The sequence below is a fragment of the Oncorhynchus nerka genome, linkage group LG28 (genome assembly GCF_034236695.1).
Source record: "Oncorhynchus nerka isolate Pitt River linkage group LG28, Oner_Uvic_2.0, whole genome shotgun sequence".
NCBI classification, from domain to species: domain Eukaryota; kingdom Metazoa; phylum Chordata; class Actinopteri; order Salmoniformes; family Salmonidae; genus Oncorhynchus; species Oncorhynchus nerka.
The window spans coordinates 58,387,985-58,413,728 of record NC_088423.1 but is presented as its reverse complement, the minus strand read 5'-3'; the positions used below and the strand labels follow the sequence as shown (position 1 = coordinate 58,413,728).

The following is a 25,744-nucleotide window of genomic DNA, read 5'->3' as shown; positions in this document are numbered from 1 at the left end:
ATCTAGAGTACAGTATATACATATGCATATGAGATGAATAATGTAGGTTAAGTAACATTATATAAGGTAGCATTGTTTAAAGTGGCTAGTGATATATTTACATCATTTCCCATCAATTCCCATTATTAAAGTGGCTGGAGTTGGGTCAGTGTCAATGACAGTGTGTTGGCAGCAGCCACTCAATGTTAGTGGTGGCTGTTTAACAGTCTGATGGCCTTGAGATAGAAGCTGTTTTTCAGTCTCTCGGTCCCAGCTTTGATGCACCTGTACTGACCTCGCCTTCTGGATGATAGCGGGGTGAACAGGCAGTGGTTCGGGTGGTTGATGTCCTTGATGATCTTTATGGCCTTCCTGTAACATCGGGTGGTGTAGGTGTCCTGGAGGGCAGGTAGTTTGCCCCGGTGATGCTTTGTGCAGACCTCACTACCCTCTGGAGAGCCTTACGGTTGAGGGCGGAGCAGTTGCCGTACCAGGCGGTGATACAGCCCGCCAGGATGCTCTCGATTGTGCATCTGTAGAAGTTTGTGAGTGCTTTTGGTGACAAGCCGAATTTCTTCAGCCTCCTGAGGTTGAAGAGGCGCTGCTGCGCCTTCTTCACGACGCTGTCAGTGTGAGTGGACCAATTCAGTTTGTCTGTGATGTGTATGCCGAGGAACTTAAAACTTGCTACCCTCTCCACTACTGATCCATCGATGTGGATAGGGGGGTGTTCCCTCTGCTGTTTCCTGAAGTCCACAATCATCTCCTTAGTTTTGTTGACGTTGAGTGTGAGGTTATTTTCCTGACACCACACTCCGAGGGCCCTCACCTCCTCCCTGTAGGCCGTCTCGTCGTTGTTGGTAATCAAGCCTACCACTGTTGTGTCGTCCGCAAACTTGATGATTGAGTTGGAGGCGTGCGTGGCCACGCAGTCGTGGGTGAACAGGGAGTACAGGAGAGGGCTCAGAACGCACCCTTGTGGGGCCCCCGTGTTGAGGATCAGCGGGGAGGAGATGTTGTTGCCTACCCTCACCACCTGGGGCGGCCCGTCAGGAAGTCCAGTACCCAGTTGCACAGGGCGGGGTTGAGACCCAGGGTCTCGAGCTTGATGACGAGCTTGGAGGGTACTATGCTGTTGAATGCCGAGCTGTAGTCGATGAACAGCATTCTCACATAGGTATTCCTCTTGTCCAGGTGGGTTAGGGCAGTGTGCAGTGTGGTTGAGATTGCATCGTCTGTGGACCTATTTGGGCGGTAAGCAAATTGGAGTGGGTCTAGGGTGTCAGGTAGGGTGGAGGTGATATGGTCCTTGACTAGTCTCTCAAAGCACTTCATGATGACGGAAGTGAGTGCTACGGGCGGTAGTCGTTTAGCTCAGTTACCTTAGCTTTCTTGGGAACAGGAACAATGGTGGCCCTCTTGAAGCATGTGGGAACAGCAGACTGGTATAGGGATTGATTGAATATGTCCGTAAACACACCGGCCAGCTGGTCTGCGCATGCTCTGAGGGCGCGGCTGGGGATGCCGTCTGGGCCTGCAGCCTTGCGAGGGTTAACACGTTTAAATGTCTTACTCACCTCGGCTGCAGTGAAGGAGAGACCGCATGTTTTCGTTGCAGGCCGTGTCAGTGGCACTGTATTGTCCTCAAAGCGGGCAAAAAGTTATTTAGTCTGCCTGGGAGCAAGACATCCTGGTCCGTGACTGGGCTGGGTTTCTTCTTGTAGTCCGTGATTGACTGTAGACCCTGCCACATGCCTCTTGTGTCTGAGCCATTGAATTAAGATTCCACTTTGTCTCTGTACTGACGCTTAGCTTGTTTAATAGCCTTGTGGAGGGAATAGCTGCATTGTTTATATTCGGACATGTTACCAGACACCTTGCCCTGATTAAAAGCAGTGGTTCGCGCTTTCAGTTTCACGCGAATGCTGCCATCAATCCACGGTTTCTGGTTTGGGAATGTTTTTATCGTTGCTATGGGAACGACATCTTCGACGCACGTTCTAATGAACTCGCACACCGAATCAGCGTATTCGTCAATATTTCCATCTGACGCAATACGAAACATGTCCCAGTCCACGTGATGGAAGCAGTCTTGGAGTGTGGAGTCAGCTTGGTCTGACCATCGTTGGACAGACCTCAGCGTGGGAGCCTCTTGTTTTAGTTTCTGCCTGTAGGCAGGGATCAGCAAAATGGAGTCGTGGTCAGCTTTTCCGAAAGGGGGCGGGGCAGGGCCTTATATGCGTCGCGGAAGTTAGAGTAACAATGATCCAAGGTTTTACCACCCCTGGTTGCGCAATCGATATGCTGGTAAAATTTAGGAGTCTTGTTTTCAGATTAGCTTTGTTAAAATCCCCAGCTACAATGAATGCAGCCTCCGGATAAATGGTTTCCAGTTTGCAAAGAGTTAAATAAAGTTCGTTCAGAGCCATCGATGTGTCTGCTTGGGGGATATATACGGCTGTGATTATAATCGAGGAGAATTCTCTTGGAAGATAATGCGGTCTACATTTGATTGTGAGGAATTCTAAATCAGGTGAACAGAAGGATTTGAGTTCCTGTATGTTTCCTTCATCACACCATGTCTCGTTAGTCATGAGACATACGCCCCCGCCACTCTTCTTACCAGAAAGATGTTTGTTTCTGTCGGCGCGATGCGTGGAGAAACCCGTTGGCTGCACCGCAACGGATAGCGTCTTCCCAGTAAGCCATGTTTCTGTGAAGCAGAGAACGTTGCAGTCTCTGATGTCCCTCTGGAATGCTACCCTTGCTCGGATTTCGTCAACCTTGTTGTCAAGAGACTGGACATTGGCAAGAAGAATGCTGGGGAGTGGTGCGCGATATGCCCTTTTTCGGAGTCTGACCAGAACACCGCCTCGTTTCCCTCTTTTTCGGAGTCGTTTCCTTGGGTCGCTGCATGCGATCCATTCCGTTGTCCTGTTTGTAAGGCAGAACACCGGATCCGCGTCGCGGAAAACATATTCTTGGTCGTACTGATGGTGAGTTGGCGCTGATCTTATATTCAGTAGTTCTTCTCGACTGTATGTAATGAAACCTAAGATGACCTGGGGTACTAATGTAAGAAATAACACGTAAAAAAACAAAAAACTGCATAGTTTCCTAGGAACGCGAAGCGAGGCGGCCATCTCAGTCGGCGCCGGAAGTAGAACTCAGCAACCTAGTTGAGGGAGGAAAGGGGGAGGCAGGGAGAGGGGGATGGGGCTTGCTATACCCAAAGAGGTCAACGTCATGACAACACCATCCCCACAGTGAAGCATGGTGGTGGCTGCATCATTCTGTGGGGATGTTTTTCATCGGCAGGGAATGAGAAACTGGTCAGAATTGATGGATGGTGCTAAATACAGGGAGATTCTTGCGGGAAACCTGTTTCATGTTTTCTAGAAATTTGAGACCTAGGCCGGAGGTTCACCTTCCAGCAGGACAATGACCCTAAGCATACTGCTAAAGCAATACTCGAGTGGTTTAAGGGGAAACGTTTAAATGTTCTGGAATGGCCTAGTCAAAGCTCAGACCTCAATCCAATTGAGAATCAGTGGTATGACTTAAAAATTGCTGTACACCAGCTCCATCCAACTTGATGGTGCTGGAGCAGTTTTGCCTTGAAGAATGGGTAACAATCCCAGTGGCTAGATGTGCCAAGCTTATAGAGACATACCCCAAGAGACTTGCAGCTGTAATTGCTGCAAAGGGTGGCTCTACAAAGTGTTGACTGCATAGTGCATCTTTAAGTACATGGTTGAAAACAGGATTTATGTTTTGGAATATTTTCATTCTGTACAAGCTTCATTATTTTTACTCTGTCATTTAGGTTAGTAATTGTGGAGTAACTTTAATGTTGTTGATCCATCCTCAGTTTTCTAATATCACAACTCTGTAACTGTTTTAAAATCACCATTGGCCTCATGGAATCTCTGAGCTGTTTCCTTCCTCTCCAGCAACTGAGTTAGGAAGAACGCCTGTATCTGTGTAGTAACTGTGTGTATTGATACAATATCCAAAGTGTAATTAATAACTTTACCATGCTCAAAGGGATATTAATTGTTCTGCCTGTTTTTACATATCTACCAATCTGTGCCCTTCTTTTTGAGGCATTAAAAAATCTCCCTGGTCTTTGTGGTTGAATGTGCTTGAAACGCAATACTCGATTGAGGGTCCTTACAGGGGGTCCTGTATGTGTGGGGTACAGAGATGGCGTATCCATTTAAAAAAATAATGTTACCCACAGTTATTGAACACCAAATTAGTCAATTAACTTATTATGAAACCAGACAACTGGTCCCTATGGCCAGGCTGTGCTCATTGTGTCTGTACATAGTGTTTTCCTCAGTTTTCTATCCATTACAGTGGTTAGATAGTCTGCCACCGTGTACTGTCTGTTTAGAGCCAAATAGCATTGACATTTACTTTACTGGTTTACTGGTTTTTCCAATAGGTGATGCATTTTTTTTTTTTTTTTGTAATCATTTGGTTGGGTCAGATTTTCTGAGTGCTTTCTTGAGGCTTTGTTTGGTTGGACCAGCTGCTGAGGGGACTCTTCTCTATGGTCACCTCTTGCAGTCGAGGGCTTTGTATGTAGGAGGTCACTTGTTTTTAAATGATTATAGCATTTGTTGGCTCTTTTTTGGATATTGAGAAGAAGAGGGAATTGACCTAATTCGGCTCTGCATGCATTGATTGGAGTTTTTCTCTGTACTCTGAGGATGCTCTTACAAAATTCTGTATGCAGCAGATGTTTGTACAATTGGTAAAATTCTTGTTTTGTAAGCGTTGTTTTGTAACCCACATTTCGCTGCCATATCGTGCAATTTGTTATATTATTGATTTGAATATTTTGAGCCAGATCCTAATTGGTATGTCTAATTTAATATGTATTTTAATGGCATAGAAAGCCCTCCTTGCTTTGTCTCTCAGTTCATTCATGGACAGGTTGAAGTTCAAGGTGGAGCTCATTTTTAGTACCAAATATGTGTAGGTGTGTGTGTGTGTTCTATATGAGTAGAGCCCAGTAAAAATGGGTATTGATTGAGGGACCTTACATCTAATTGTATGTGTGGGGTACAGACATGGGGTAGCCATTAAACAAGTCATGTTAACTACTATTATTGAACACCAAATGAGTCCATCCAACTTATTATGTGATTTGTTTAGCACATTTTTACTCCTGAACTTACTTAGGCTTGCCATAACAAAGGGTTGAATACTTATTGACTAAAGACATTTCAGCTTTAAATGTTGTATTATTTTTTTTAAATTCCACTTTGACATTATGGGGTACTGTGTGTAGATCAGTGAAACAAAATCTACATTTTAACAATTTAAAATTCAGGCTGTAACACAACAAAATGTGAAATAAGTCAAGGCGTATAAATGCTTTCTGAATGCTTTCTGTACCTATAATTAAAGGTACAAAGGAAGTACCGTACAGGGTACTACCCCTGTGACAGGCATTTATACCCCTTTAGGAACAAATCTAAACGTTTTTTCTAAGTGTGCCACACTTTAAAACAATAACAACTCCACTGGACACACTGTCCCTATTCTCAAACTATACACAGCCTAGCTCTTGACCCATGTGAGTGCCGTGCTCTAGCACATTGTCTCCTCACTCTGTGGTCGAGCCATGATGACAGTACTCACGTCTGCATTTTTTGCAGCAGGTGCCCACCACATGCACGGGAAGAGAGTCCTCTGAGCAGTTGGCAGGGGGACAGAATATCCTGCGACACTCCACCACTCCATTCTGAAGAGACAAAAGATTACCCTAAAACAAACAGATAGCAATTACAGAGCTCTAACATCCCAGTGTGTGCCCGTGTCTTTGGCACTGCCAACAAGATGAGTGTAAAACAGACAGACAAAAACATACTGCATTCAAAACTCATGTCCTTATTTGTCAGTCCTCATCTGTTATTTGTGCAAATCACATAATCAAACTCTATCATAAAAACTGGACTCTGTAATAGGCTCATAGCAGGAAGTCATGGCGGTTCTCTCTCTCAATGATGGTCAAAGACAAGAATATACCAGACTGTTTGTAATTAAGCAATAATAATGATAGTGATACTCATATTAACAGCAATTATAACAAATAATAAGAAGAACAATAATGAGTACTCACACCATACTTCTCATTGGCTGTCCCTCAGGTTGTGGCAGGAGGCCACACATTTGGCTGCTAAAACACAGCATTTTGTTTTTTCACCAAGTATGTATTTAAGTTTGTGTTAATCATTAAAGTTATCTAAATCTTCAAATTGTGGTATAATTTTGGCAAATAATTAATTTCTTATGTCAAAATATCTGTCACAGTTTCAAAGAAAATTCAGCTCTGTCTCGTCATGGGGGCTGTCACGTTTGCTCCCTCTCCGGCCTCTATGTCACCAGGCTGCTCGTTAAGGTGCACACCTGTCACCATCATTACGCTCATTAGCGCAATATGACACTCACCTGGACTCCATCACCTCCTTGATTACCTGCCCTATATATGTCACTCCCCTTGGTTCCTTCCCCGGGTGTCATTGTTTCGGTTTCTGGTTCGTGTTACTTGTTTTGGATCATGTTGCGTTTTTTTATTAAAACACTCACTCCCTGAACTTGCTTCCTGACTCTCCGCACACATTGTTACAAGGGCAGAATGAGCACAGCCTGTCCTCTCTGGGCAGCCAGTTTTTCCTGGGACAACCGGTCTCTATGGCCAGGCTGTGCTCACTGAGTCTGTACATAGTTAGTGTTTTTCTCAGTTTTCAATCTGTTACATTCGTCAGATAGTCTGACACCGTGTACAGTCTGTTTAGAGCCAAATATAATTGAAGTTTACTTAGATTTCTTGTGGTTTCTCCAATAGGTGATATATCTGATCCTCCCCCAAATCCACAAAAGTGGAAACAAATTTGACAATAACTACCGTGGTATATGCATCAACAGCAAACTTGGGAAAATCATCTGCATTATCATTAACAGCAGACTCCTACATTTCCTCAGCAAAAACAATGTTCTGAGCAAATGTTAAATTGGCTTTTACCAAATTTTTACTAAATTGATTGACAGCAGTGTTGGGGTAAAATTTTCAACATTATAAAATCCATGTACACAAACAGCAAGTGTTCAGTAAAAATGATAAAATGATAAAAAAAAACAGATTTCCTTCCTCATGGCCAGGGGGTGAGAGAGGGATGCAGCTTGAGCCCCACCCTCTTTAACATTTATATCAATGAACTGGTGAGGGCACAAGAACAGTCTGCAGAACCCGGCCTCACCTTACTAGAGTCTAAAGTTAAATGTTTACTGTTTGCACATGGTCTGATGCTTCTGTTCCCAAGAGGGCCTGCAGCATTAACTAAATCTTCTGCCAGACTTTGGCCCAGACAGTTAATCTCAGTAAGACAAAAATAATGGTTTTCCAAAAAAGGTCCATATGCCAGGACCATGTACACAAATTCCACCTAAACTCTGTTGCCATAGAGCACACAAAAACGATACATACCTCAGCCTAAACATCAGCACCACAGATAACTTCCACGAAGCTGTGAACGATTTGAGAGACGAGGCAAGAAGGGCCTATTGCTCCATCAAAAATAACATAACATTTGACATCCCAAATAGGATCTTGCTAAAAATACCAAAAATTCACAACATGTGACAAACACCTGCAAGAAGTGATTCTCAAACCTTCCATAACAAAGCCCTCACCTACAGAGAGATGCATCTGGAGATGAGTACCCTCTGCCAACTGGCCCCACGACAGCAACACAATTAGACCGAACCAAATCATGAGAAAACAAAAAGATAATTACTTGGTACATTGGAAAGCATCAACAAAAAAACAGAGTACACACACAGAGAAAGAGACAGAGAGAGAGAGAGAGAGAGTTTTAAATAATCCCACAACACAATACAAACACAACACTACAAAACCATAGTTACACATCAATTAAAAACACAGCACCAAATCCTCCTCCACAGTAACTGCACACAACAGACTCTGAATACCCCATATACTCATAAACAGATCAATATTGTTAACCAGTTTGTAAATGGCAAACTCAACCAGCAGTCTCACTGCCAACACTCCCTCCAGCATTCCCACCACATCCACAGACCCCTGTCCCCGAATACTGTTCTTTCGCGTATTCCATATTGCTAACTTAGCAGCCCCTAACACAAAATTAAGCAAAATAACTACACCCCTTCGACTAAACCTGTACTTTAGCCCAAATATAAACAGCTGGGGAGAGAAAACCTCTACCAAATGCTGAGAACAAAGAAGTGATCAGGTCAATCATCCCAACCAACCTGGAACACTGTATAAACAGATGTGCCAGAGTTTCAGACTCAACGATCTGCTCCTGCTCCGCATCAGATGAACCAGCTTAGTACACCCCACACCTACAGGCATGAACGTAGGCTGCCTGAACCCAGAATACGGGACTGGATGGCAGTGTTGTAAAAAAGAGGTTCTTCAACAAGCCACATCCCTGGTGGCGTGCCGGCCTTACGGGACTTGACAAGAACTCTCCAAGCCTGCATAACAGACTTGTAATAAAACGCCAAATGGATCTACCTCCTGGTCCTCTTCCCCTGTCTTACCCACCAAGGGTAGAGACAGAGATGACCTCGCCTACTGAAATACCGGATTGGGCAAAGCCACCAGAAGACGACTCAAGCCAACCAACTACTGAACCTGACTGGTGTCAGGAAGAATCACCCTCTGCCTCAAGTGACACCTCTGAATGGGAACAGCTGATAGACTCATTGCGGATAGAGTAAGGGCACTGTCATAAACAGAGGCCCATATGTGCACTGTAAGAAAAGTATTTCCTCATTGTTGCTAGAGTAATAGGCTCTGTCATAACCAGAGGCCCATATATGCACTGTAAGAAAAGTATTTCCTGTTGTAAGATATGTCATCACCCTCTCTGCTCTGACGGAATGGGAGGAGCAGCGGATCGGGTGCAGAGAATCAAAAGGTATATAAAGAGACATTTGCCATTACTTTGGCGCTGACTTCTTGAATTCTGAATTCATTTGGACAACCATTTGACTTTGGGTAATTGCCACCTGACTCAAATTACTTTAAGATTCTAACTTGTTGGATCTGAGAAGGGTCTCTCCGATATACCGTTTAACTATTGAACAGCTGTTCTCTCGCCTGTGGCCTTGGTGCTTGTATACTGATGCAAATTATATCCAGAGCCAGTCTTTGAAACTGCAACTCTCGGTTGAGCTCAGTACCTCGCCCTAGTTGCATGGCACGGATGCTGCGGTAGTTCAACGGGACCGAGAGTCACTCTAGTCCTTAAGTTGATCTCCTGTTAATACCTACAGTTATCTGAATTGACCCTGTCGCCCGTGGCCTTGGTGCTTGTATACTGATGCAAATTATACCCAGAGCCAGTCTTTGAAACTGCAACTCTCGGTTGAGCTCAGTACCTCGCCCTAGTTGTGTGGCACAGACTCTTCGATATTCCAGTGGGGCAGGGAATCACCAGCGGGTTCTCTCATCCAGTCCAATCTTGAATCTCTCAATTTAGTAAACCGCCGACTTCAAGTCAACCTCTCAGCCAGTAGAGGGGAGTCGCTACTAACTCAATTCTAAAAGAACTCTGACCAATTGAAACTCTGCTCCTGATCTCATGGGTCTCCTCGTCATCTATCAAAGGTAATTAAATAACTATTATAAGCATTTAATATAGAGATAAGTGTTATCATTGTACCAGGCATTTTATAGAGCATTAAGGCATTTGCATGTTTTTGATTAACGCTGTGTGTGACCGAGTAACAAATGGTGTATTTTGAAGTGTGTTTGATTGTAAAAGACAAAAAACAGAGTGTTTTCAAAAATAAATGGTAGTCTTATTTTGTCTCGAGTAAAAGGTTCTCTCAAAGACAGTTAACGGCACGGGAGATAACAACTCTGACACTCCCCGCTTACCGGGACACTGGAAACGAGTATCAATGCTCTATGACAGAATGAGTTACCATTAAAAGACAAGGAGGAAGGTGTGTCCAGTAGTGATTCATTTAATTGTCTTATCGATCTATCTAAGTTGTATTTTCCAAGCGATACATAGCCGACGGGCAGAGTAGTGAGACTAAGTTGACTAAAGGTCTTCACACTTTAAACTAGATACATCACAGAGGTGAAACACTCAACCACAGGGAAATCATATAGAGACTGGTAGGACAAGTGCTTAATAACAACTCAAGGACCAATTAGTGGTGAAGCAAAGAGTCTAGAGGATAAAGGTGGGGTTCACACATCCCAGCTAGAGCTAGACCGTTGAGAGTGACAAGGCAAAAGACCTCTCTACGCGGACAACGCTTCGATATTGAAAGAGAGGCAGGGCTACGCGAGCGGTCCTGGTTATACCGAGATAACCTGAAGTATCTATAGTGCCCTGTCCAATCCAGGGAACGGGATGCTAACCACCTCTAGCACCCCGCTGCCGGCCAAGGGGCGGGGCTGAAGGTTTTGTATCGCGACAGACTCATAAAATGGAGTGAGGCTAGACAAATCACCCCCCTCCAGCTTTAAGAGGTAAAGGTGCTTGTCTAAACCCAAACAGCCCACTCTCCTCATCAATGTGTTGGCTGTGTCAACCAAGCTAGAACCGTCACTGTACAACAGTCTCTGGGCTGCTTGAAGCCGGAAAGCCATGATCCTGGAAGAAATGTCCACCAGGCCTTGCCCACCCTCGTGCAATGGCAGGTACAGGGCTGCAGCTTTAATCCAGTGTTGTCCAGACCAGAATAAATTGACAAGGGTCCTCTGAAGCTTTTGTATCAGGTGGCTGTAAAATCATTAGTCTGCCACAGGGTAGAGGCAGCAAGATTATTAGCTACCAGTACCCTTCCCCTATAAGACAGCTGGGGTAGCACCCGTTTCCACCTTGACAGTCTGGCACACACTTTCTCCACTACACCCTCCCAGTTCTTTTTCTGAAATACATCAGAGCCTAGAAAAAAAAGTCTTCATCCCATCTCTGCCCCACTGAAGCCACCCTGGTAACCGTGGAGCGGACCCCGTCTGAATAAAACTGTCACATCATCTGCATACGCAGACAGTGCTATCATGGGACCTTTCATTACTCCTGGCACAGAGAAACCAGTAAGCCTCGCTCCTAAAAAAAAAAGCATTGGTTCAATTGCCAGACAATATAACTGCACAGAAATTGGGCATCCCTGCCTGATGCCCCTTTTGACAGGGATGGGGCAACTCAAACCACCCCCCACCTTCACCACACATGAGGCCACAGCATACAGTAAACTCATCCAAGACAAGAACACATCCCCAAACCCAAAGGCTTTCATTGTTTTGAACAAGTACTGGTGATCCACACAATCAAAGGTCTTCTCCTGATCCAAAGAAAGTAAACCCACATTTACATCAGACAGTTTACAAATGTCTAAAACCTCTCTTATTAGAAACAAGTTATCAACAATACAGCGGTCAGGTACACAGTAAAACTGGTCCTTGTGGACCAACAGCCCCAGATACTCTTTCAACCTGCTTGAAATACATTTAGATACAATTTTATATTCTGCGCACAGCAATGCAACAGGTCACCAATTTTTTATAAGAGCCAAATCTCCCATTTTTTGCAACAATGAAAGCACCACACATCGACAGGATACAGGAGGAGAACCCTCATGAAAAGATTCACAAACCACTTCATAAAAATCCTCCCAAATAGACCCCCAAAAGTGCTTATAAAACTAAGATGGTAAACCATCGATTCCAGGCGCTCGGCCTGTTGAGAGCTGCATTACTGCTGTGGACAGCTCCTGCAGAGTAATGTTAGAGTCCAAAGCAACTCTCTGCTCAGGGCCCAATTGAGGAAGTCCATTTAACAACGGTTCAGTACACAGAGAATCACAATCCTCCGCCTTATAGAGGGCAGAGTAAAAATCCACGGCATGTTGGCACATTTCACTGTCATCCGTGGTCACCTTCCCATCAGGGAGACGAAGGCAAACAATCTGTTAACGTTGCAATGTCGACTGTCCTAGGTTTAATAGAAAAGCGCTAGGAGCATCCATATCCTTGAGGGTAGCAAAATGAGACCTAATCAAGGCACCATTCGCTCTTTCATGTAGAAATGACCTCAGTTCATGTCTCTTGTCCTGTAAGTTCATAACTAGTCCAGGGTCATTCTGAGTGAGCAACTTCAATTCAATAGATTTGATATCCTGTTCAAGGGCCCTGATAGTCTCTTTAACTTCAATACGAGACAGGCAGTATACTGTTGACAAAACAATCGTATTTGGGCCTTCCCAACCTCCCACCATTGTCTCAAGGACTCAAAATTGCCTTTTGTAACCCTCCATTTTTTCCAAAACAACAAAAACCTTTCTCAAAACATGACATCATGTAAAACCTTAACATTAAAATACCAGTGGACAGGACAAGTGAATATCAACAGTAACAATATAGTGATCAGAGAAACCCTCAGGAGTAATTTCATTTCCATCCCTACTACAGTATTGCTTAGAGACATAAAACCTTGCTGCACTGACACAACCTTCATTAACTTTTAGACATGTGTACTGCTAACTCTTGCATTCCTTACTCTCCACACATCAGAAAGCTCAACCTCAGTTAATAAACCAGCAGGTGAGGTTCTTCAGCAGTGTGATCAAGAGTAACATCCACTGTACAGTTCCAGCCCCACCCCCCCTAAAACCACACACCCCTCTTGGTCACACTGTCTTAAGGTTTCCTGTATTTGATCAAATACAGCAATACGCTCTGTACCCTCATATTTTTTATTTTTTTTAACTAGGCAAGTCAGTTAAGAACAAATTCTTATTTTCAATGACGGCCTAGGAACAGTAGGTTAACTGCCTGTTCAGGGGCAGAACGACAGATTTGTACCTTGTCAGCTCACGGGGTTTGAACTTGCAACCTTCCGGTTACTAGTCCAACGCTCTAACCACTAGGCTACCCTGCCGCCCATTAAGAGCATAAACATTAAAAAAAAAACATAAAACCCAAAACATCCGCCTTGACCAATAAAACCCAACCCTTGACAATCTCTGTTGTAGATACCACAGTCACCCCTAAGCCTGAGGAAAACAAGATTGTCATGGTACTGAAATAAGTACCATGACTGAGTATATGCTGCCCCTCCCACCACATACCCCAGTCAACCTCATTAGCCTCATCACTGTGTCTCCTGTAGAAAAACTACATTAAGCCTTTTCTGTTTTATTATTTCTAATACCCAAGCCCTCTTATTCCTGTCCCTTCCCCCATTAATATTGAGAGAACATACCATTAGAACCTCCATATGGAAAAGCAGAAGAAACCACAGAGAAACCAAAAAGAAAAAAGACACCCTATGAGGCATGATCATCATCATTGTTACATTTTCTCTTAACCTGACCACATTTCCCACTACCTTTTGCTGCTGTGACAGCTGAAACAAATTTCCTCAAGCAAAAACACTTCTTCTCACTCAACTGGTCTAACCCCACGGTCTTCTGTAACATCACAGCTGACCTCACAAAAAAATCAATATCAACAAAATCTGCCAATATGACAGATTTCCCAAAAGTCTGATCCACGAACCCATTTACCTCCTCTTGATTGTAAATTGAGTCGTCACCAGTTGCTATCTTATCAATAGAGATATCCATATCCTTCTCCCGATCCTCCTCAACGGAGGCCACAGACCCCTGACTCCCTTCTACCAAATCCCTCTCAACAGTCCCCACTTGCACCCCATCACTCGTACCAGGCATCTCCTCCCCTGCCTGGGAGACTAGCCCCACCTGAACCCCCTCCTGTACCCCATTACTCATAGTGGGCATCTCCACTACCTGGAAGATTAGCTCCACATGACCCCCCCCCCCTGTACCCCAGCACTCATACTGGGCACCTCCTCATTAGTCTGAGGAAATGGCTCTTCAGATCCATCCTTACCTTCAACAACAATATTTTTCTGCTGCATAACATTTCCCCTGGTACCAGTTGCTACTCCGTGCCCTCAACATAGACAACTTGTTCCTCAGCAACAAGTGCTTGTGGCTGCTCTACCGCTGTCGGCCCACCGCTCCCTACATCAGTGGGCCCAGGCGTTACGAGGACCACCTGCGATCTTCCCTCTGCCTTCTCCCTTTTCGGGCAAGCATGTCGCTTATGGCCAACATCACCACACTCAAAACACCGTTGACTACCCGTACTAGCATGAGCCATATACAGTCTGTTGTCATACCTGACTTTAAACGATAACTCCAAAGTCTGCTCCGGTGAGTCCAAAAACATAAACACCTGTCGCCGAAATGACATTTCCAGTTTCAAAGCTGAGTGTTCGCAACCCAACGGGACAATCTTAATTGAACTTGCGAACTTCCCAAACCGCAATAACTCATGCTCCATTAGCTCATTGGGAACGGCGGTACATTCAAAATCATTACCCTTGTTGACGGAGAAAAAAGCGGCGTAACTTGAATAAACATTCCTTTAACGAAGTACGCCATGCTCAACCATACGATCAACAAGGCACTCTTATTTAAGAAAAAACACCACCGCTTTATAATAAGCAACATTCTCGTATCCTACCTTCTCTCCTACGGCAACCAGAAACTCTTTCACAGTGACAGTAGCTTCAGCAACACACCTAAAACCGTGCCAAAGTGTCAGGGACGGTGTCCCCATGTGGGTCGTTAAACAATATACTTAATTCTACCACAACAACTACATTTAAAAAATGAGAGCGAGTGAGAGAGCGAGCGTGAGAGAGCCTGTTCTCCATATTAGTCAGGGACGGCGTCCCCATGTGGGTCGTTAAACAATATACTTAATTCTACCACAACAACTACATTTAAAAAATGAGAGCGAGTGAGAGAGCGAGCGTGAGAGAGCCTGTTCTCCATATTAGGTTATATCCTATTTTAGTATATTACATTGTCTACTTATATCATATTCCATTGTCCTTGTTGTGGACACAATTAAGCCCATTCGCTTTGGGAGGAAATAGAGAAAGAATATTTTTGGGGTCTTCCTTTGACACTGTCCAGTATATACACGACCGGTCAAAAGTTTTAGAACACCTACTCATTCGTTTAAAAAAAAAGTTTTACTATTTTCAACATTGTAGAATAATAGTGAACTTATCAAAACTTTTAAATAACACATATGGAATCATGTATTAACCACAAAAAGTGTTAAACAAATCTAAATATATTTTATATTTGAGATTCTTCAAATAGCCACCCTTTTCCTTGATTACAGCTTTGCACACTCTTGGCATTTTCTCAACCAGCTTCATGAGGTAGTCAACTGGAATGCATTTCAATTAACAGGTGTTCCTTCTTAAAAGTTCATTTATGGAATTCCTTTCCTTCTTAAAACCTTTTGTGACTAGGGGGCAGTATTTTCATTTTTGGAAAAATAACGTACCCTAAGTAAACAAGATATTTTGTTAGGATAAGATGCAAGAATATGCATAAAATTGACAGCTTAGGATAGAAAACACTCTAAAGTTTCCAAAACTGAAAAAATATTGTCTGTGAGTATAATAGAACTGATTTTGCAGGCGAAAGCCTGAGAAAAATCTAATCCGGAAGTGCCTCGTGCTTTGAAAGCTCTGTGTTCCAATGCGTCCCTATTGAGCAGTGAATGGGCTATCAACCAGATTACTTTTCTCCGTATTCCCCAAGGTGTCTACAGCGTTGTGACGTAGTTTTACGCATTTATGTTGAAGAATACCCGTAAGCGGCTACTCTCGCGTAAAATACAGAGGTAGCCATTATTCCAATCGGTCCTACTGAAAAACAAATTGTCCCGGTGGATATATTATCGAATAGATATTTGAAAAACACCTTGAAGATTGATTATAAACAACGTTTGCCATGTTTCTGTCAATATTATTGAGCTAATTTGGAATATTTTTCACCGTTTTCGTGACCGTAATTTCCCGTCGATTTCTCAGCCAAACGTGAAGAACAAACTGAGCTATTTCGCCTACAAAAAAAATATTTTGGGAAAAAATGAACATTGGCTATCTAACTGGGAGTCTCGTGAGTGAAAACATCTGAAGCTCATCAAAGGTAAACGATTTAATTTGATTGCTTTTCTGATTTCCGTGACCATGTTACCTGCTGCTAGCTGGACAAAATGCTATGCTAGGCTATCGATAAACTTACACAAATGCTTCTCTAGCTTTGGCTGTTAGGCATATTTTGAAAATCTGAGATGACAGGGTGATTAACAAAAGGCTAAGCTGTGTCTCAATATATTTCACTTGTGATTTTCATGAATAGGAATATTTTCTAGTAATATTTATGTCTGTTGCGTTATTCTAATTAGTGTCAGATGATGACAACGGTCCCGTTCACGGGATGGGGTGTCACTAGAGGTTAATGCATTGGAGCTAATCAGGTGTGCTGTGACAAGGAAGGGGGGGATAGCCCTATTTGGTAAAAGACCAAGTCCATATTATGGCAAGAACAGCTCAAATAAGCAAAGAGAAATGACAGTCCATCATTACTTTATGACAGAAAGGTCAGTCAATATGAACAATTTCAAGTTTCTTTGAAAGTTTCTTCAAGTGCAGATGCAAAAACCATCAAGCACTATGATGAAACTGCCTCTCATGAGGACCGCCACAATAATAGAAGACCCAGAGTTACATCTGCTGCAGATGGTAAGTTCATTAGAGTTACCAGCCTCAGAAATTGCAGCCCAAGTAAATGCTTCACAGAGTTGAAGTAATATAGAGATCTCAACATCAACTGTTCAGAAGAGAATGTGTTAATCAGGCCTTCATGGTTGAAATGCTGCAAAAAAAACACTACTAAAGGACACGAATAAGAAGAAGAGACTTGCTTCGGCCAAGAAACATGAACAATGGACATTAGAACGGTGGAAATTGTGTCCTTTGGTTCGATGTCCAAATTTGAGATGTTTTCTTCCAACCGCCGTGTTTTTGTGAGACGCTGTGTAGGTGAACGGATGATCTCTGCATGTGTATTTCCACACCGTATAGCATGGAGGAAGAGGTGTTATGGTGTGGGGGTGCTTTGCTGGTGACACTGTCTGTGATTTACTTAGAATTCAAGGCACACTTAACCTCTCTAGGGTAGGGGGCAGCATTCGGAATTTTGGATGAAAAGCATGCCCAAATTAAATGGCCTGCTACTCGGGCCCAGAAGATATGATATGCATATAACTGGTAGATGTGGATAGAAAACACTCTAACGTTTCCAAAACTGTTAAAATAGCGTATGTGAGTATAACAGAACTGATTTGGCAGGCAAAAACCTGAGAAAAACCCATTCAGGAAGTAGTTTTTGGGGGTTTTGTAGTTTTCTATTCAATGCCATTACCGTAGCCATAGACTTAGGACTTAATTTGCTGTTCCTATGCCTTCCACTAGATGTCAACAGTCTTTAGACATTGTTTCAGGCTGTATTCTTATAAATGAGGGAGTAAGACCAGTTTGAACGAGTGGACCCTATGTGACAGAGTTTTTTCAGGCGCATAATAAGCATTTCTTGTTTACCTTTTATATTTACAACATTATTGTCCGGTTGAAATATTATAGTTCATTTAGGCTCAAAAAACAACCTGAGGTTTGAATATAAACATCATTTGACATGTTTCTATGAACTTTACGGAGACAATTTGGATTTTTTTGTCTGATTGTTTTGACTGAGTTTGAGCCTGTGGATTACTGAAGATAACCCGCTAACAAAACAGAGGTTTTTGGATATAAAGAGACTTCATCGAACAAAAGGAACATTTATTGAGTAAATTAATGTCTTCTGATTGCCACCATATGAAGATCATCAAAGGTAAGGGATTAATTTTATCTCTATTTCTGAGTTTTGTAACGCTTCTGCTTGGCTGGTACTGTTTCTAATAATTTGTCAACTGGTCTATGTTCTGGGCTAGGTATGTTCTGGGCTCGGTGTGCTTTCGCCGAAAAGCATTTTATAAATATGACACTGTGGTTGATTTAACAAGAAGTTAATCTTTAAACCTATGTAAAATATGTTTTGTTTTCTGAATTTTTATAATGAAAATTTCTGTAATTGAATTTGGCGCTCTGCAACCTCACTGGATGTTGGCCAGATGGGACGCTAGTGTCCCACATACCCTAGAGAGGTTAACCAGCATGGCTACCACAGCATTCTGCAGCTATATGCTATCCCTTCTGGTTTGGAACTATCATTTGTTTTCAACAAGACAATGACCCAACACACCTCCAGGCTGTGTAAGGGCTATTTTACCAAGAAGGACAGTGATGTAGTACAACATCAGATGCCCTGGACTCCACAAACCCCCAACCTCAACTAAATTGAGATGGTTTGGGATGAGTTGGACCGTAAAATCAGCAAATGTGGGAACTCCTTCAAGACGGTTGGAAAAGCATTCCAGGTGAAGCTGGTTGAGAGAATGCCTAGAGTGTGCAAAGCTGTCATCAAGGCAAAGGGTGGCTACTTTGAAAAATCTCAAATTATTTTTTGGTTACTTTGAAGAATGTCAAATATAAATTATATTGTTATATATATCCATGAAAGTTCATAGGTGATGTGGACACCAAGGAACTAGAAACTCTCGACCTGCACCACTTCAGCCCTGTAGATGTTAATGGGGGCCTGTTGTCTTGCTCACATTGAGGGAGAGGTTTTTGTCCTGGCACCACACTGTCAGGTCTCTGACCTCCTCCTTATAGGCTTTGTTGTTGGTGATCAGGACTAACACTCTCGTGTCGTCAGCAAACTGTGTCGTCAGCAAACTTAATGATGCTGTTAGAGTCATGATTGGACACACAGTCATGGGTGAACAGGGAGCACAGGAGGGGACTAAGCACACACCCCTGAGGGAACCCAGTGTTGAGGATCAGCTTGACAGATGTGTTGTTGCCTACCCTTACCACTAATGGGCGGCCCGTCAGGAAGTCCAGGATCCAGTTGCAGAGGGAGGTGCCCAGTCCCAGGGTCCTTAGCTTTGTGATGAGCTTGGTGGGCCCTATGGTGTTGAACACTGACCTTTAATCAAATAACAGCATTCTCAAATATGAGTTCCTATTGCCAAGGTGGGAAAGGGCAGTGTGGAGAGCGATTGAGATTGCATCATCTATGGATCTGTTGGGGCGATATGCGAATTGGAGTGGGTCTAGCGGTTCCGGGATGATGTGAGCCCTGACCAGCCTTTCAAAGCACTTCATGGCAACCGACGTGAGTGCTATGGGGCAGTAATCATTTAGGCTGGTTACCTTTGCTTTCTTGTTTGAAACATGTAGATAATACAGACTCGGTAAGGGAGAGATTGAAAATGTCAGTGAAGACACTTGCCAGTTGGTCAGCGTATGCTTTGAGTACATGTCCTGGTAAACCATCTGTCCCCATGACTTTGTGAATGTTTACTTGTTTAAAGGTCTTCCTCACATCGGCAATGGAGAGCGTGATCACACAGTTGTCCGGTAAAGCTGGTGCTCTCATGAATGCATGAATGCAGTGTTTCTTGCCTTGAAGTGAGCATAAAAGTCAATTATCCTCATTTGGTAGACACTGGGCAATACTGGGCAGATCGCGTCTGGGTTTCCCTTTGTAGTCCATAATAGTTTTCATTTCGTGCCACATCCGAAGAGCGTCAAAGCTGGTGTAGTAGGATTCTATCTTAGTCCTGTATTGACACTTTGCCTGTTTGATGGTTCGTCTGAGGGCATAGCAGGATTTCTTATAAGCGTCCGGATTAGTGTCCCGCTTCTTGAAAGCGGCAGCTCTAGCCTTTAGCTCAGTTCAGTTGTTTACCTGTAATACATGGCTTCTTGTTGGGAAATGTACGTATGGTCACTGTGGGGACGACGTCGTCGATGCACTTATTGATGAAGCCGGTAACTGAGGTGGTATACTACTCAATGCCATTGGATGAATCCCGGTGCATATTCTAGTCTGTGCTAGCAAAACAATCCTGTAGCGTAGCATCCTCGTCATCTGACCACTTCTGTATTGAACGAATCACTGGCACTTTATGCTTTCATTTTTGCTTGTAAGCAGGAATCAGGAGGATATAATTATGGTCAGATTTGCCAAATGGAGGGCATGGGAGAGTTTTGCATGCATCTGTGTGTGTGGAGTAAAGGTGGTATAGAGATTTCTTCCCCTTGGTTGCACATGTGACATGCTGGTAGAAATGAAGTAAAACTGATTTAAGTTTGCCTGCATTGAAGTCCCCGGCCACTAGGAGCACCGCTTCTGGATGAGCATTTACTTGTTTGCTTATGGCCTTATACAGCTCGTTGAGTGCGGCCTTAGTTCCAGCATTGGTTTGTGGTGGGAAATAGACGGCTACGAATAATATAGATGAGAACTCTCTTGGCAGATAGTGTGGTCTACAGCTTATCATGAGTTATTCTACCTCAGGCGAGCAGTACCTCGAGACTTCTTTAAAATTAGACATCGCACACCAGCAGTTATTGACAAATAGACACACACCCCCACCCCTTGTCTTGCCAGACGTAGCTGCTCTGTCCTGCCGATGCACTGAGAAGCCAGCCAGCTCTATATCCATTGCGTTGGAGTCATTTCTGTTCTGATATCCAGAAGCTCTTTTCGGTCATAAGAGATAGTAGCAGCAACATTATGTACAAAATTAGTTACAAACAATGCGAAATAACAAACCAAATAGCACAGTTGGTTATTAGCCTGTAAAAAAGCAGCCATCCTCGCCGGCGCCATTCTATGTTTTATAATGTTATCTATTGTTTATTGCCCCTCATTATCATTATTTGTATGTTTTTTATCTTGTGAATTGAACTGACATGAATATCCCAAAAACACACAAATTGACTAGTGTGAGGTGAAACTATTGACTTTTGTGAGGAGACGATACAAAGTCATTGTATCTGTGTGATGGGGTGGGATACCCACCATGCAGACGCAGTTCCTGCAATTCTCTGGCTCCACCCACAGCTCTTTGTCTCTGTAGTCCACACCGTTGGCACTGCACGTCCTGTCACAGCGGCAGCCCTCCAGCTGGGTCAGCCTGGACTCTGCGTAGTTCAGCTGGAGACTCACACACAAGCACACACAAATGCACACACACACACAGATACATACACATCATAGTCCATTTCAATATTGCAGCACCATAGTCCACTTCAACCAGCAAGAAGAGCAAGAGGACAAAAAATGCAAAAACAACTGGCTACACAGAGAAATGGACATTGGTGTGTGTTTAGCCCCCGGTGTTTCAGAATTAAATCCATTAATAATTTCTAGTTCTCCTACCTTTATTCTACACTCTACAAATTCTGCTGGGTTGCAGCCATTATGTCACTTAGTTGGGTTGTTTTCTTTAAAAATATTAGGGTTGGGTTGTTGATGCTGGGTTATTCATTCTGGTTTGCTTACACGTGTATGAGTTCTTTAAGAGCTTTTGCATTTTGTACCATTGTGTTACATTATGTAAAAATGAATGTTATTAATGTTATATTAATCTCATAGTCCGCCCCATCCCGCATGCGGTAGCGTTACTACAGCCTCAAGCTCATTACCATAACGCAACGTTAACGATTTCTAAAAATCGCAAATGAAATGAAATAAATATGCCTGCTCTCAAGCTTATCCTTTTCTTAACAATCCTGTCGTCTCAGATTTTCAAAATATGCTTTTGAACCAGAGAAAATCAATAATTTGTGTAAGAGTGGTGATAGCTAGCTTAGCATTTAGCGTCAGCATTTAGCACGCAACATATTCACAAAAACCAGCCAAGGAATAAAATAAAATAATTTACATTTGAAGAACTTCAGATGTTTCAATGAGGAGACTCTCAGTTACATAGCATATGTCCAGTTTTTCCTGAAAGATTCTTGTGTAGGACACATCGTTCCGTTTTGTTACTATGCATTTGGCTACCGAAACTAACCGAAAATTCAGTCACCTACACGTCAAACTTTTTTCCGAAATAACTCCATAATATCGACTGAAACATGGAAAACGTTGTTTGAATCAATCCTGGAGGTGGTTTGTCATATATCTCTCCATTGAAACCCCAGTCCTTGAAGCATGCTTTGTTCTCTGATTCGAATGGAAAAATACTGGGAGCTGACTTTTGCGCACCAATTGCCACGCAGACACCGTGCGGGACACTTGGCAATTGTAGTCTCTTATGGTCAATCTTCCAATGATATGCCTACAAATACGTCACAATGCTGCAGAGACCTTGGGGAAACAAGAGAAAGTGTCCGTTCATTCCTGTCGCATTCACAGCCATATAAGGCGATCATGGAAAACGTAGCCTCAGAAATCCTGTTCATTTCCTGGTCGGTCAAACATCTTGGTTTTGCCTGAAGCATTTGTTCTAGGGCACTCACAGTGAACATCTTTGCAGTTCTGGAAACGTAAGAGTGTCTTCTTTCCAAAACTATAAATTCCAAGCATATTCGAGCATCTTTTCGTGACAAAATATTGCGCTTGAAACGGGCACGTCTTTTTATCCAAAAATGAAATACTGCCCCTATAGGACTAACAGGTTAAAAGATTATAATGTGCAAAAATATTGAAGGGAAATATTAATTTGCAGTGTACAAACGTAACGTGAACATTTTCTCTCACGGGTGGCAAAAAAATATGTTTCTGAAAGCCACGCCCATAATAGGTCATGCCTCCTGAAAATAACCTATGGAATAACTTTAAAAAAGACACAGCTGCTAGGTGAACTCAGCATGAAAAGTGAATACAAATCCAGCTGATAGCTAAATTAACACATTTTTGGGTAATACAAACAACCAAATATGTTAGGTTATTAACGCAAACCAACTGGCTTGGTTAAAATAACCCACTGTGTGCTCTGTTCAATATCTACCCAGGGCCAGCATTTTCTGGAGTGTACCCTCAGCATATAACTTACTAACACACAGTGCTTATGAAAGAATGTGCTCCAATGATTTAGCCTAAGTCCCAAAAATGGGCCCTGGTCAAAGTACTGCACTAAAAAGGGAATATGGTATCATTTGGGACACAGGCACATATTTTGTATTTATTTATTAGGGATGCCCATTAGATGCGGCCAATGCAGCAGCTACTCTTCCTGGTTCCCAAACACATTAAGGCACTTACATTACACATTAAACAAAATATAAAACAGCACATCATATAACATTAATACACCATATACAACAATATTACATTGCACGTGTCTGTAGAGTGCATGTGCTACCGTGTGTGTGCGTATGCATGTCTGTACCTGTGTGTGTGTTTTTTCACAGTCCCCGTTGTTCCGTAAGGTGTATTTTTATCAGTTTTTTATCTGATTGTTCTACTTGTATCAGTTACCTGATGTGGAATAGAGTACCATGGCTGTATGTAAGTACAGTCCGCATGTATTTTGGGGTATGCATGGGTGTCTGAGCTGTGTGCTAGTAGTTTAAATAGACAGCTCGGTACATTCAGCTTGTCATCACTTCTTACAAAAACAAGTATTGATGATAACAATCTGTCAGGCATATGTGTATAGGTGGCAGGGAAGTCAGGGAGAGGGTATAGGTGGCAGGGAGAGTCAAACGGAGTGTAAAATGGAGTCTTTTAATAATGTCATAGTAACATGCTCCATAACACCAAACAGGAAAAGAACATAAACAAAATATGGGTACGAAGACCCGTCGCGCACCTATACAACAAAAACACTACACTGACAATAAACAATCTCTGACAAAGACATGAGCGGAAACAGAGGGTTAAATACACAACAGGTAATGAATGGGATTGACAACATGTGTGTGGGAAGACAAGACAAAACCAATGGAAAATGAAAAATGGATCAATGATGGCTAGAAGACCGGTGACGTCGAACGCCGAGCACCGCCCGAACAAGGAGAGGCAACGACTTCGGCAGAAGTCATGACACAATCTCTCTTCCACTTTGAGCCATGAGAGATTGACATACATATTATTAATGTTAGCTCTCCGTGTACACATATGGGCTAGCCGTGCTGCCCTGTTCTGAGACCATTGTAATTTTCCTAAGTCCCTGTTAGTGTCACCTGTCCACACAACTGGACAGTAGTCCAGGTGTGGCAAAACAAGGGCCCATAGGACCTGCCATGTTGATTGTGTTCTTAAGAAGGCAGAGCAGTGCTTTATTATGGACAAACTTCTCCCCATCTTAGCTACTGTAGTATCAACATGTTTTGACCATGACATGGTCACTCTAAGCAGTTTAGTCACTTGCTAAATTTCCATATTATTCATTACAAGACTTAGGGTGCACGGTGTTTCCCAAATACAATGATATTAGTTTTGTAAATATTTAGGACTAACTAATTCCTTGCCACCCATTCTGAAACTAACTGCAGCTCTTTTTAAAGTGTTCCTTTAAGCTCATCCCTCTCGACCATACAATTTTTACTCCAAGGTGTCTGAACAGTTTTTTTTTTTTTTTTTACCCCTTTTTCATGGTATCCAATTGTTGTAGTAGCTACTATCTTGTCTCATTGCTACAACTCCTGTACGGGCTCGGGAGAGACGAAGGTTGAAAGTCATGCGTCCTCCGATACACAACCCATCCAACCCGGAAGCCAGCCGCACCAATGCGCAGGAAACACCGTGCACCCGGCCACCTTGGCTTGCTGGAGTAAGACACACCCCTACACAGTGCGCATCCAACCCGGAAGCCAGCCGCACCAATGCGCCGGAGGAAACACCGTGCACCCGGCCACCTTGGCTAGCGCACACTGCTGGAGTCGCTGGTGCGCGATGAGACAAGGACACCCCTACCGACCAAGCCCTCCCTAACCCGGGAAACGCTAGGCCAATTGTGCATCGCCCCACGGACCTCCCGGTTGCGGCCGGTTACGCCAGAGCCTGGGCGCGAACCCAGGGACTCTGATGGCACAGCTGGCGCTGCAGTACAGCGCCCTTAACCACTGCGCCACCCGGGAGGCCTGTGTCTGAACAGTTTTAACAGTCATTTTCTTCATGGGTGCATGCTTATTAGTAACTGGAATAAGCAATTTCATAAATGTGTCAAGTGCAGCGTCTGGTTGTTCCTCATTACGCACTACAGACCAGAAAATATTATTTACATCATCAACATAGGAATCACTACAAAACTTATTGTGTGACCTATACACCTTGATTTTCCTAGAAATGGCTACTAATTGTGATCACTAAATCCGATGGATTTGGATACTGCTTTAAAGCAAATTTATACAGAATTAGTAAAGATATGGTAAATTCATGTTGATGATTTCAGCGCGGTAGGTTGACTGATAGCTAGCTAGCTAGCTATATACATGTCGAAACAAAAGACTCCACTATGCAAGAAACCATTTCCCTTTACCGTTTACACCTTCAAACAATCTAGAAAGAAATCAAAAATATTGTTTATAAAGTTGCTTTTAGTTGCCTAGTTTGCTAGATTAACATACACTGAATTCATTTTTAAACGGCTGGGTTTATTGGTGTTAAAATGCACCAGTTCTGCTATTTTGGACCCCCAGGCTGCTGATGTCATGCAGCCTGTGTTTTTTTTGTTTATACTTTTTCATAACGGCAACAAGTTTAATGTCAGACGACAATAGAATGTTCATGATGTCACTGCGACAACTTTATATAGGCATGTCGATAGAAGTAGTATAAACCAGTCTTTAGTCTTGAAAACTTTGGTTGTACACTACCGTACTCACGACTTAGCACATGCAGTGGTGGAAAAGGTACCCAATTGTTACATGAGCAATACATGAGTAAAAGTAAATATACCTTAATAGAAAATGACTCAAGTTAAAGTGAAAAT

The 25,744-nt window shown here is 43.0% G+C and overlaps 1 protein-coding gene across 1 annotated transcript in view; it reads right to left on the bottom strand.

Moving 5' to 3' along the window:
* LOC115113446 (protein kinase C-binding protein NELL1) overlaps positions 1-25,744 on the bottom strand; it is a 481,860-nt gene that overhangs the window by 251,312 nt on the left and 204,804 nt on the right. Inside the window, exons 8-9 of the mRNA XM_029641098.2 lie at positions 20,881-21,015; positions 5,635-5,737 (exon numbers count right to left, since the gene is read on the bottom strand). Of these exons, the coding sequence (XP_029496958.1) occupies positions 5,635-5,737; positions 20,881-21,015 (238 nt within the window). The remainder of the gene's footprint in view (positions 1-5,634; positions 5,738-20,880; positions 21,016-25,744) is intronic.